The 13,864-nt window shown below is 41.8% G+C and overlaps 1 protein-coding gene across 3 annotated transcripts in view; it reads left to right on the top strand.

Annotated features, from left to right (window-relative positions):
• MPPED2 (metallophosphoesterase domain containing 2) overlaps nucleotides 1-13,864 on the top strand; it is a 109,623-nt gene that overhangs the window by 3,713 nt on the left and 92,046 nt on the right. For all 3 annotated transcript variants that reach the window (XM_063333616.1, XM_063333618.1, XM_063333617.1), the window contains exon 2: nucleotides 1,650-1,893. In XM_063333616.1, coding sequence (XP_063189686.1) covers nucleotides 1,766-1,893 — 128 coding nt within the window. In that variant the 5' untranslated portion in view covers nucleotides 1,650-1,765. The remainder of the gene's footprint in view (nucleotides 1-1,649; nucleotides 1,894-13,864) is intronic.

Genomic DNA, 13,864 nt, shown 5'->3' with positions numbered 1-13,864 from the left:
ACCAGACCATGACCTTAGTTACGGAGATGTACTGTCTCACTAGTGGCTTGGGTTTCAAATGGGAACTTTATGGTTTAGTTTCATTGTTGCCTTTTTTTTTTTTTCTTCCCCCCTCCAATGATAAAGAAGATGAAGGATAGAACCCAATTACTGGAATGAAGGCTGCAGAATGTCTTAACCCAACTAACATATGGAAGCCTACATAGGCCTGAGGTTGTAAAATAGTAAAATAAATGGCCTATAGCAGGCCATCTGCCATTTGCAGGGCATTTTCATCATTCCTCATGCCAAACTGGAAATTAGTCTTTGTATTAAAAATATATTTTGAATACAAATCAAAGATTCCAAATGTTTAACGTTACACATGGCAAACACATTTCTATCTGGGAGCTAAGAGAAGTCCAGGAAAATCACACTGGAAAAATACTGCTTAGTTTGATGCTTAGGGCTCAAGTCATTCTCTTCGCTTACCTATCTCTTTGTCTTCCCAGTAAGCACCGGTTTACTTTGGTGAATTACACACAGATATGGAAAAATCCACTATTGTGTCTGGCGACTAAAGTGGGGGGGATCAACTGATGCAAAGTGTCCTGGTTTCATGCAAGTCCTTGCAGCTAGGACAGCGTGCCCCAGCTGAGGCTCTGCCTCGTAAACTGGGCTTTTAAAGAGTTGCTCAGCTTGAAAGTGTTCTTCGAACATCAGCTGATCAATTCTCACAAAGTCCCTCTGAAAGGAAGGCAGCTGAGGTATCCCCAGTTTATCGATTGAAGAAATTGAAGCTCAGATTCTGTGCGGGGAACTCAACAGAGATCAGGTTTGGGAAGTTTCTGGCTACCGGGCTTGCGCTCATATTATAGAACGCTTCCAGTCTTAATGCAAAATATGTTTAAGAGCACTTTGAAGAAGTGAAAAAGATAGGGATGCCTAGAGAGGGAAGAGCATATTTCTTTCATCTTATGCAGAAATATTTATGCAGAAAATCGCACTTAAATCTGTCAGATAAATCATTACTTACTGTCTGGTGAGGAATCCAAACCAGTTTCATTGCTAGCGTGCTAAAACATGGATATTTTGCTAATGTTGTCTGGATACTAGCAGTTCTCAGGATGGATAAATGCTTTGATTCAAAAGTATTTGGGTGTACCTTTTGCTCTGCAACTGCAAAATTTTCTTTCTGCTTTGCATCGGCTTCTCGTAAGTCTCTCAGATGTAACTTATTTTGTAAAGCTGAAACAGGGCCTTGAAAACAGGCGTGCGTATTTGGGGAGAGCCATTTGTCCTTCAGAAAACTGGGTCCACTTGTTAATTTTCATGGTTGCAACTAGCACAAGATGTTATTTAAAATAAAGAATAGTAAATGTGGAGTATTTAACTGGAGCTTTCAACACAGATTCCCCAACCCCCCTGAAGGTAGAGCCTTACTTTAAGCATTCGTCCTTTGGATGTGTTTAATGATGATGGAGTTAAATGATGAGGTAATTAAAGAAAAAATGTGAATAGTAACACTTAGAGAGTTGGGGGATGGGTACATCAAAAATATAGGAAAAGATCTTTGAATGGAAGTGGGGAGAGGCTGGAGTGATGTGTCTGTGTATGTTCACGTCTCCTTTGAGTTGCTAGCAGTGTGTGCTGTCTTTCTCTCCTGGCAGAGGTCCGTGGAGTTGATGAGGAGCTGCTGGGAGTCGGGAGCCGCCTGGAACACGATGCCCTACCCCGCTCCTGGCCTTGGGAAGTTGTGAGCTGCTCATGTCCATAAGGAGGAAGGATGGCTCATGGAATTCCTTCACAAGGCAAAGTTACCATTACGGTGGATGAATACAGCTCCAACCCAACGCAGGCGTTCACGCACTACAACATCAATCAGAGCAGGTTCCAGCCTCCGCATGTGCATATGTGAGTATTCCTGACGTGGCCTTTGTGTGTGCCTGCCTGTGCGCCTGCAAAAGTGTGCCTCGGAGCTGAGATGGCTGCTGGAGGAGTGGGTTGAAGACTGGAAAAATTGGTTAGTCACATTAGCTAATAGGCAAAATGGTTATCAAATTTCTTCCACGGCGCGTTTGAGAAACACTGCTCCATCATCTCCTGGAGATAACTCTTGCTGCCTGAGGCGCCGTGCCACCGACTTCGGGAAACTTGCCCCGACGATGACTAATAGGGTACATTTTCTGAAACTTGTCACTTTACTGATCTCGCTTTAACTCGCCTGAGGGACCCATTGCTTTAAAATTTAAGCTCCCTTCCCCCAGCCCTTACACTCAGCTGCGAAATAGGCCTAATTGGGACTAATTGTCCCCCCCGATCACTGAATCCTTTGTCCTCCCGGTTGCGAGTGGAACGTGTGCCGCATGCTGCATTCCACTCGCAACCCGCCGCACAAAGGAGTCGGGGGCTGCCCGGTGGTTCCTCCCAAGAAATACAAATAACCGCCTTGAAACCGGCGTCCCTGCCCCGAGCTTAAACCAGGAAAAGCATGGGAAGCGGGGAGCAGCCGGCTTCTTACCTCACCTTGTTATTCCTGGGGATTGCGTGACCCGCGGGATCATTCCGCTGCGCGGTGCCCAGGCACAATGGTTTGCCTTAAGAGCTAAGTACCAGTTTTAACTCTGAATTTCCTTCCCATTGTTTAGTTAAGTTTGATCTTTATCGGTTATTTCTGTGAAGGTTCTTTTTTTTTTTTTTTTTTTGTTAACATTAATAGACTGCAAAGCACGTGAAACTAAAACAAAGACGACATCTCTTGACCTCCTGCGCGCCATTGTTAGTCAGGATTTTGGACGATGTCACACCATTGAATTTGATAAGGATTTTGCATAATAAGGGGGAAAAAGTTGTATGGTACTTCATTGCATTTTTGTTATGTAGAAGCCTGCCGGAAGAGTCACAATGTAGGAGTTCAGCACCTTCTAATAGGATTTCTTGTGGTTACAATCTTCCTAAAGGCAACTTTAGGAAGGATGCTGAAGAGCGTCTGTCCTGCCTGTGGCTTTTCAAGGTGGAAAAAGTTTTCGTTAATTACATTTGATTTATTACTACGGCGATGATGTAACTCTTCTTTTAGAAAAGTTTCCATTTCTTCATGCCCTTTTCAGACCTTTTGTCAGCAAATTTCTGTTGCATGTTTTGCACTCCAGACTGCACTTCTGACTGACATTAAGGACATGTCAGAACAAACAAAAGAAATGCAGAAAGCAGTTTAAAAGAGCCCCTTCTTAGTGACATTGATTTCAGTGGGAGCTGATTTTAGGGCCGTCTGAGTGTGGCATTCAACGTTGTAAAAATTGCTTGTGTTTTGTTTCAAAAACTCACAAACATTTATACAGCTAATTTGTGTATGTCTTAAACGATATGGACTTGACAGATGTCGTAAAAAGATATTTTACTGGTTTGAAGAAAATGTGTCATTGAAATAAATACTGAAACTATGAAGTACAATACAGTGACAGTATTTTAAAGGATTTTTAACTCGGAAATTACTCAGAAATACTGTAGCTTTCTTAAAAGCAGTAATTTGGTTTCAAGGAAAGGCGTGGCATACTAAATGGGAGGTCAAAATTTAGAACAATTGGAAGGGGATTGTTTAGTCTCAGATTTACAATGGAAGCAAAGAAAACAACGTTGCGGAGCAGGAGGTGAGCTCAGGTGTAGGTCTGGGTGGCAAATGATGGGTTTTAGAAATCCTGTTGAGGAAAAAAATAACAGGATCCTTCCGGGTGTTTAGAGCTGGGGGTGGAGGAAAGCGAGGAAGTGAAGATGGTATGACTGTGGTATGACTGTGGCTGCGGGTTTGTGTGATGGCGAGAACCGTACCATTATTTCTGGGGAGGAGGGACTTAGATGGTGTGGTGGCCTCAGAAGGGCTCCTTATTTGCCTTCCCAATGTTTTGTAATGGAAGCGTTGTGCGTGTTTCTGAGAGGGGATGTCATCAAGCGAGAAACCTGAACGGAAAATTGGTAAAAATGTAGTCCCAAAAGCAGTATTAACAAAGAAACCATGCTCTTTTTTACCCTGTTGTATCTTTGCCAGTGCCACATTGCTGCAGCTGCCAGGGTTGTTTGATTTGATTTGGTTTTACAGCCTGCTTTGATTTTTTTGCTGTCTTGAAGTAATACATGCGTTTGTAGTTTTCCTTTTTCTAAGAGGGATCTTGAGGAAGTTTTATTCTTCTCTAGTGAAAAAATTATTTAAAAAATCATGGGATGATAAGAAAGGAGCAAAAGCAACACGGGAACTGAGCGTTATGACATGTATGTGAATAGCAGGGCGATATATTTTTACAGGGCCCTGCTGCATACTGTACATCGGTGGCTGGATGCAGCATAAGGAAATATTTCCTGAAGAAAATAGGTTTTTTAAAAGTAATTTCTTCGTGGGTATGCATCTTGATGTGCAAAGGTGAGAACTGGATTCTTGGCATGCACTGAGCCGTTTCTGGTTCTGGTATCCTTCGGGCCCAACTCCCCTCTCGCGCAGAGTCGATGGAGAGTCTGCGGAGCGTCACCAGCGTAAACCTGGTGGTTAAGGCACTACTGGCATTACTCCGCCTGTGCCGTGGGACACGTGTCCTGCGCTTGTTCTCCCGCTTTCATTTTCTGCCTTTCACATGACGGTGTCATGTAGTTCGATCAGCAGGGATGCAGTTCTCTTTTGTCATCTCTATATGTATTTTTACACCAGCACTTCTCAGTCAATCTGTTTAAATCAGGTAAATAACAGTGCATTAAAGCTCCCTTTGCTTGGTCTGTGACAGCAGTTTTGTCAGTTACTTAAGCTCTGGTATAGTATGACTCTCCAATCAGTTTTGTCCTGTGTTTATATTTTATTTCTCTCCTAATTAATGTTTGAACAGGTGTTCTAAAGGCGATTTTTACTGTACAATTATTTTGGATAAAGGGATATCATGTTAAATATTTTGTCATCTTGAAGCAATGCTCCCACCCGCAGGTTTCACTTAGTTTCTGGAGTTGTTATAAAATGTCTGTATTTGAATGCTTTGTACAAGTCATGTTTACTTTCAGTTAGTTTTAATTAACTGCATCACCTTAGTTCCCTGCTTTAAGGGGCAGCTGCAAAATAATCACAATTATGATATGCCTCCCTTTGCTTCTTAAAGATTATTATTCTTCTGAAAGTCTTCATATTTTCCCATTTTTTGTTGGGAATTGTGACTTCAGGAGACAAATGCTTCTTGTTCCTTCGGTGTAGTGCTGTCAAGTATTATCAGGTTAGGGTTTTTTTTGGTTGTTTGTTTGTTTTAAAAAAGGAAAGAGAAGAGAAAGCTTTTAAGCCTGTTTAGACCCTTGAGATGTTCCCTATGAGGCTACGGTCAGCGGTGCCAACGATAGCAGTGAGCAGCGGTAGGGTGCCGGCGGGGGACGGGACGGGAAGGGCAGAGGCGGGAGGAGCTGGCATGGCAGCAGGTACGCTTCGGGGCTTCATCCTGCAAAACCACAGCCTCAAAGTAGAGAGAGAGAGAGAAAATATCTACTATTGTAAACAAACAGTAGAAAAAAAGTAAAAATGACCAAACTTAGAAGATAATTTAATTCATTTGGTATATTCTTCGTTTGCTTAGGTTGTTCTCTCTTTTTTTTTTTTTGTAAGACTTTTTTTTTTTCTTTTAACTCTGCAACTTTGCAGCAGCCACCACAGTGGGTCTTTAAACCATTTTAATTGCCAGGAATTGCCAAGGCTCAGTTTGGTGGAACCTTCCCACCTCGCTCGTTTTTTTCCTCAGACCAATGGAAAGGAGCTCAGAAGAAAATGGGACAAATCCAAGTGGAAAACTTATTTTCGTAGGTTTTAACCAGAGCGAAAAATCTTCCTGTTCGGTTACAACACCCCATTTACTTTCTGGGGGGGAAAAAAAGGGGAGGGTGTATCTGTTGTGGAAAATGCCTGTTTAAATAGGCCCAGCTGGTGCGGGTGAGGGAGTTTTGTGGGGATAAACTAGCTGTAGCCTGAGCTGCTGCAGGCTGAGCCCTGTAGAGGAGTTCATTAGCTTTCCTCCAGTCTCACCAGAATGGCTCGGTGGCTTGTTTTTAGCATACTTGGAGTACACGTTAGAACGCTGGTATGGTTTAAATTCAGTAGTAGGGGAATGAGGAAGACAGAGGTTTCTGTGCCGGAGCAAAAGTCTTCTAAATTAGTTTATTCATACCTAGAGATACATTGAACAATCTGTAACTATATAATTTTACTGTCTTTTCTGTACTGGAGTAATTCCCCATGTGGGTATTCTTATTTTAAAACAAAGAGCATAAACAGAGTTTTATATCAGTAGAAATATATACGTATAGTTGAATAAAGTATTTAAGTGTATGAGTATGTGTAAATGTGTATATATAATAATAATAATATAAAAATATAGCTGTATAATCATAGAAGGAGAAACTTTCAGCTGTGACGAAGCCTTAAATTGTTAAAACCCAGAGATCTTATTAGACTACTAACCTTGAGAAATAGGATCTTGCGTATTTTTTTTTTTCTTGGGGAAACCATCCTGCATTTAATGGGTTTTATAAACTCCCACTGAGATTAGTGGGAAATCATGCATTTGCTTTGTAATATTCTCAACTTCCGTTTCATGTGAGGTGTGTGATATTTAGGGGGAGGGGGAAAGAGTTGGCAGTGGTGGAATATGAACTCATTTGACATTTACAGAATAGCGGAGTTCGTACATGTAATAACACTGGTTGAGAGAATACAGAGATTCAGTCTTAAGCTAGTTAGCTATACCTGCTGTGACTGGGCAGGCTGTGTCGGTTGATGCTGATGTGATAGCGGATCGTAGTTTTGGTGGAGAGTGTTGCTCCGTCCATCAATAATGCTTCTTACAAAAGCATACATAGCTCATGACCTCCTAAGTTCCTTTTCACTACTTGTTTTTCTAAATAAATGGAAAAACCCAGTACTTCCTGAAACAATCAATTTACTTTTAAGCTCTAATCATGAAAACATGAGTATGTTGAATGACTCTAGTTAAAGCTCGAGCTTTACTTCTGGACACGGGGGTTTTTACCGGCTGACAGTCAGCATACCTCCGTGCAGTCTCAGTCACCTTTCCCTCGCTGGTCCCTCAGTGGCACCATCGTGAAACGCAGCAGTTCACGACCCGGCGCGTTTAAGTAAAACAAACCTGTTTTTTCTTAAGCCAACAGCAGTAGCCCTTCAGCAGCTGCCCCGAAGCGGCTGAGCTCTCCCTGCGGCGCGGGAGGAAAACAGCTGGAGGTGAGAATCCGTACAGCTGTCCCAAAATAAATAGTCCCCACTCAAGAAGTGGGCCGTTAACTGATTGCATTTTCTGACTCTCCTCCAATAGAACAATGCAAGACGAGTTGCAAAGATGCTATTTTTAACTGTCATTAAGAAATCTGTTTTACTGGAGGTAGCGCATATGTCAGTGTGAGTTTAAATAATGACAGGTTTCTACTGATCTTAATGATTTTGAGTTACTGATTTTGCAAAATCTAAGCATAAAATAAATTCTGAACTTAAATTTAAAACTTTCTCCTGAAGATACATTTATATTTAAAGCATTTTGAGATGCTTGAGTGGAGCATGCTGAAAGTTCATGCAGAGGTGATGCACAGCTTGGAGATTGCAGTTTTGTAATTAAAACTCAGATTTAGGCCCCTCGTGTTGTATTTATGCAGTGTAGTCGCGTTATGCTAAACTCACTCAAAAATTCATTAAATTTTTGACCTCTCTTTTTGTCATTGTAAAAAGGAATAATATCAACCTGCCTTTAAAAAAAATGTTCTGACATCCCTGGAAGGCTGATGCTGTAAAAGTGCCAATATTATTATTATTATAAATGTAGGACAGGTTTAAAATAATTTTTTGTCACCATTGCCCTATTAGTTACCAGATTTCCAGATTGCCCTGTGCCAAGATGGAAGCCAGGTCTGGTTTAAATTGGTGATAAAACCCTTTACCTCTCGCGCTGGCGGGAGGAGGCTGCCCGAGCAGTCTCCATACCTACCGAAGTCAATCAGTCGGCCCCTCCGTGCGAGGAACGGGCCTCGGGCAATTACCGCCGGCTGGCTGGATGTGAAAGCCGTACCTGTAGGTTACTTGCAGGGCTGGAAGTTCCTCCATACGCAGATTTCGGCGCTGAACCTGCCGCTCCCCGGCTGCTCCCTGTGCCACATACTTTGCTACCTCCCCAGGAGCGTTGGCAGGGCCTTTTGCGAGGCTGGTGTATAGCTCATACCACTGAAATGGTCTGGGTTAAAAATGTCCATTCGGTGCTGTTTGGTGTGGTTTTTGATGGGGTTTTTTGTTTGGTTGGTTTTGGTTTTTTTTTTTCCAATTAGCTGCTTTCAGTTGTTTCTTTCTTGGTGTAGCCTCACCAGTGGTGGGTTACGGGGGTGGGCAGCACAGGTGAGAGGGCACTGAGCTTACGGATCAGCCGAGGGGCAAGGAAGGGAGGAGATGGACATTTATTTCTTCACCTTATTTCTTCATTGATGAAATCGTGCTGTTAAAACACCACCTTGTAGAGTCAGTCTGTCCCCTGTGGTAAACCCTGAGAGGGAGAAAGAAAGAAAATTATTTGTTTTTTTATGCACGCGTATGTTAATGTTCTTTTATGCTATGTTAATGTTCTTTTATGCTGTATTAATCATGTAAAGAAGCCTTCAGTAACAAGTACTTCAATTGTAAGGCCCCATTTCAGTAGCTGAGAGCTGTAAACGGAAATTTTCATTCCACGATCTGATTCTATGTTATAGTTTTACCTGTGTAGTTCGTTCAGTGGTCGGTCATACTGAGTGACAGTTGACTTGGTTTCACGTCTATGCGCAATATACTGTGTGTTTCTTGTGTTGTGGGAGTTGTGTGATGGGATCTGACCAGGGATGCTTCCTGCAGCAGCGCTCCCTGCCACAGTACCTTGGGCTGGAGGGAGACTGCTCGCTGAGGGAGATCTTTGCTGTGAAACAGACAAAAAGATGGATATACGTTGCAATCAGGGTGTTGTAGTGGCACTGGAAGCTTCTAATTTATTTTCTTTTAAATATCGGGACAGTGGGGACATTGTGGAAGCAGCAGATTCTTGCTTTTGTTTAATGCTTGAAGGGTGAGAGTGCAATCTATCCTGCAAAACAACTTCTAGAGCGTGGATTTCCACACAGGGAGTTAAGACAGGTCCCACGCTGCAGATCCCATGGCAGAGGTTGTGGCTCATGATTTTCTCCTAGCAGCAGAATCCCTGCCAGCAGTGACGAGAGAGCCTGTTCCCTGTCACACGTGGCTATTCCAAGCGCAAGGGAAGTGCTGCACCTGCCTACCACACACCTTGTTATTTTATGTTACAAATCCTTGTTTGAATATCTTGTTGGACAAATAAGCAAAAGGAAGGCCCTGTAAACAAAGTGGATTTAGAGGTCTGTGTTAAATTACTGTGCGCAGCTTGATTATGTTTGATGCAGGACTGGTTCAGAAGTGCTGAAGCGTTGGTGACAAACATCGATTCTTTACTGAAACGTTGCACCGTAACTTTTTGAGTTTACATTTCCAATCTTGATGCAACAGAGGTGGCTTAATTTCCCAGGCAGTTGCCTAGCGTGGGTATCTGTGGAAGAATTTAGAAATGGAGGGAGGGGCCAGCACCTTGTCTTCCCTAAGGAACACCTGAGGAGTTTTGTCTTGAATTCTGTAAAATGTCGTGGCGTAACTTAAGATAAATGTGCTTAGGCATTGTAGAAACACCGTGAGGCAGGGAGATTTCTTTAAAACATACATCTCTTACAGCAAGTTATAAAGTTACTTCTTTGAAAATACAGTAAAGTTTGGCGTTCGGGATTGCTTACCTGCACTGCCCCAGTGATGGCTGCTTGAGAAAGTGGAGTGCCAGTGGTGGGTGGGAAGCCCCCTCAGTCTCGCATGGTAAAATCATTCACCTCTTAATTCGTGCCAGGTTTTTCCGAGTCCCTAGAAAGGATTCCAGCAAATTGTGAGCTTTGGTCCTTGAAGCCTTGACTTCTTGTTTCCAGTGGTTTGAATCATACTTGGCATATGCAACTGTAGATGCGTGGACTTCACGATGGTTGTTGCTGCTTGCAGAAGGCCTCTTACTGGCTCTCTGGTCTTTTCTGTAACGTACGCATGCAGAGCAGGGCAAAATAGGGGAAGGAGGTAAGCGTGTCTGCATATATACCTGCACATATTTCATGGAAGATATTTCAGAAGATAAAAAGAGCGTGTTGTTTGATGGGATTTGGAAATTGGGGTCTTGCCCATTTTAAGTTTTGATGTAGGCCGTTAAGATCGCAATTTTTAGGTCTTACTGCAGAGAGCAAGTTTTGTGATACTGTGCTTGGTTGTTTTAGTTGTAAAATGAGGAAGCTGTGGCCAAAACATGTATGTGTTTGAAACGCTGAAGTCACAACAATTCTATTTGTAGTCAATGTGAACAGACTTCATGTAATGATTTTTATCGTGAGCCTTTTTCAAACAAAAAGACAGCATATGATAATCTTGTACCCAGTACCGTGTACAGTAGCAGGTAACGCGCCTGGAGCGGTACCAGGTGGTTAGAGCAGAAAACCCCATGTCTGGATACCAAACAATAAACGTTAGGTACCTGGAGTTGAGTCATTTTATTTCTCTCCTGAAGAGCTGACCATAAAACTTGGTCTTAACCTCTGTAAACCTGGAGATGTCTCCCAGCACATCAGCTGTATGTATCCTGCAGGATCTGCTGCGTGAAGACTGGCTGGAACAAAGTGCTGGTGGGTGAGCATTGGTGTTGCGTGGTGCTGCTGGAGCTTTCAGGGTAGGGGCAGAGAGGATAACTAGAGAGCAGGTCAACCCGTCATCCCCAAATTCGGTTGTCCTCTTCATAACTCTGATGGATCAAGCCTGTGTTGTTTCTTTCTCTGCTCTCGTAGATCAGAATGCTGTCAGCAGAGTTCACTGGTGTAGTCTTCACTGACAGGGGAAAGCTTGCCCCTATTTTTATACATCCTATTTTATAATGGGCGTATTTCCTAAATTTAAATCATTATCTTGAGGAGAGACACAAATAAAAAAAACCCCTAACTTTTTAATGTTTTTAACAAAAGATTATTAAAATGATTGTGCCATGTGGTGTCTTGCAGGATTTGTTTTTGTCACAGGCTGTGGATTTCGTATTCCCCGACCCTCTCCTCCTTGCATGCTGCTTGACATTAGGGCTACAGAGATTCCACTGGATGTTGACAAGGGAAAAACAGGACTGGAGGCTTCCTCGCAGCGGAGTCCCCGCTTACTGTACTGGGCATTAACTTATATCCAGCGCATTAGACTTAAAAGCACACAGCCATTAAGTGTAGTACTCCCTTCCCAGGGGGGCAGCAGATGGAGAGAGAATGGGGGAGGGAAGGAGAAAGGAGTGTGATAGAGGGACTTTTATCTGATGTATTTGTAAGCCAGGAAACTTGCTATTTACCACGTTTACAATTTCTCTGGTATAAGGAATTGAGTGTAGTGACTGGGAGCGTCAGGGTCAGCATATTACTCCTAAATGTTTAGCTATTGTATCAGTTTATGGGAAGAAAAAGGTGCTAGTCCAGTATATCTTCCTTCCTGCTCCCTTTATATAGGGAGCACAAAGAAAAGTCATTATTTTTTAATTACTCCGGGCTTCTTTGTTTCTTAAAGCACATTCACTTTTGGCCAGCAGTGAGAATTACTGAAGGGTTATTTTCTTTCCCGTGAATGGTGAAGCAGTAGTTTTGGGGAAAATCGTTGTTTAGAATTAAAATTTCATGTGGTCCAGCATATTTAATAAATAGGAGCCTTGTCCTGTGCTTGTTAAATGCAGTGATTAGTGACACTGTTATTGCTTCCAGTGGGACAGGGCCAGTCACTTAAGAGACGCCCGATGAAGTGGCTCCCTCAATTTTAAGCCAGGATGCTTTTCAGAGATTTTTTTTCTCTGGCTGTTAACAATGTACATATAAGATTATGATAATTAACAGATAATAAAGAAGAGGGAAACTTCATCTTTACTGTTTGTTTATATTGTAAATTTCAAGCCAGCCAGGCATTCACTTTTCTTCCTGGTGGAAAGAAGTGAATAAATTAAAACTAAATAAATACATAATTATACATTAAAAAAATTGTATAGAACTCAGGTGTAATCTTTGAAATTACTTGATATTTTTAAAAAATTAATTATTTTCATTTTGATTATATTTCTTTGATGTGTGATTGATTTTTCATCATCTTTTTATTGAGTAGTGATGTTTAAAGCTTTCAGGGGAAGGCACGTTTACGAGAAGAGCAAATTTTGTTCTGCTGTCATTATTATTCTCTACCTTGAAAGCTTCCACTTAGGACACCCTCTTTGGGTTACTGAAGGAGAGTTATGACTCATATTCCAAGTCGTTAGACCTTTCGGAGGGTATTTTAATTGTTTGCACAAAGTTCTTAGGTGGTTTTTCTGCTAGAAATGCTGTCTGTATAATGAGGCTGCGCAGATCAAATACTGTAATACAAGTTTCAGGCACCCTCTGAGAATTAAGATGATGATGGTAATCCCCTAGGCGTGGTATATGTTGGGTGGTTTTTCTTCCCCCCAGTCTTCTGCACGGTGACCTTTAGCGGTGTTCTGCTCGGCTACTTTGCATTGCTGCTTTGTGAGAGTGCCGCTGTGTTAATGGAGGGATCACACGTACTGTTCCTCTCGGAACCTGATACATCATCTTGGCAACAAAATGAAGACCTTTAACTCGTGGAGTTTTCATCGTTTGTTGTTAGTTACCTATTACCATAAATTTTATGCCTTCAAGAAAAGAGGTTGTTTTTAAAATGTAAGTAAGTAGACTAGAGAAAGGAAATCCTGGTATTAGTTTCAAGGAATTTAAATGGTCTATGTTTAGGGGGACTTTCTTTTGTTTTCAGGCTCATTCATTTTAGTCATCATTAATACAGAGCATATTTTCCTGAGAAGAATCCTTTCTTTCAGTCTAGATTGGCAAGAGTAATATTAATTTAAGTTGAAAATTAACTTTGGATCACCTGGCTTCCTTAGTAGTCTGTTCATACCATCATTTATTACTCTGATACGCAAGATATCGTCAGTCAGTGTTTCTCTTAGGTTTTTAAGACATCATTCTACAGAATGGGAAAGACCTTTTATGAATCATTTTATTCAGTGCAGACTTAAAAGGTGTAAAATGAAACAGAGTCAGGAAGTTGGTAGAGGTTTTTTTTTTTTGATCAATTAGTTCAGACTAAATGTGGGTCTGTAGAAGATTTGGTACAACAAGTGGCAATTTTCTGGATATCTAGTTATAAAAAGGCAATGCGATTTCTTTAGGGTCCAGACACTTGCCCAATAAAATACAAGAGGAATGTACTGGAGGTGACTAATACAAATTAAATGGAAGATGAGAAATGGATAAATGGTCTCAAGTACCCAGACATAACCAGAGATAAGATGTTGGCCTAAAGTGTAGTTCTTAGCACACCTTGCACCTGCAGCTGTATTTCATTTGTTACCATTTTACTGTCTGCATGTGTGTTTAAAGGCAATCTTGCTCTAGCATGAAGCGTAGCAGTAATATGTGGCACATTATTGCTGCAGCAGTAGTGTCGGAGTCTGCCTTTCAGGTTTGTATGTGTTTTATTATTTTCCTAACAAAAGCTTTTTTAGATTTTGAGCTTCCAGACTCGTGCCTTGTAGTTGTTCACAAGGGACTCTGGCAACGCTGACCAAGAGGTTGTACGTTAACGTACTGAGGCAGGGTCATTTGAACCGTTCAGTGCTGTGCCCAGAACCTCACGGCTTTAAAGGCACACTTTTTTTTTTTTTTTTTATTCTTTACAATTTTTCTTCTATGGGGCTTAGTGCGCTTGTGAGCGGTGTCAGGCAGT

The sequence above is a fragment of the Chroicocephalus ridibundus genome, chromosome 4, assembly GCF_963924245.1.
Source record: "Chroicocephalus ridibundus chromosome 4, bChrRid1.1, whole genome shotgun sequence".
NCBI classification, from domain to species: Eukaryota; Metazoa; Chordata; class Aves; order Charadriiformes; family Laridae; genus Chroicocephalus; species Chroicocephalus ridibundus.
This window is presented reverse-complemented; position numbering and strand designations above follow the sequence as displayed.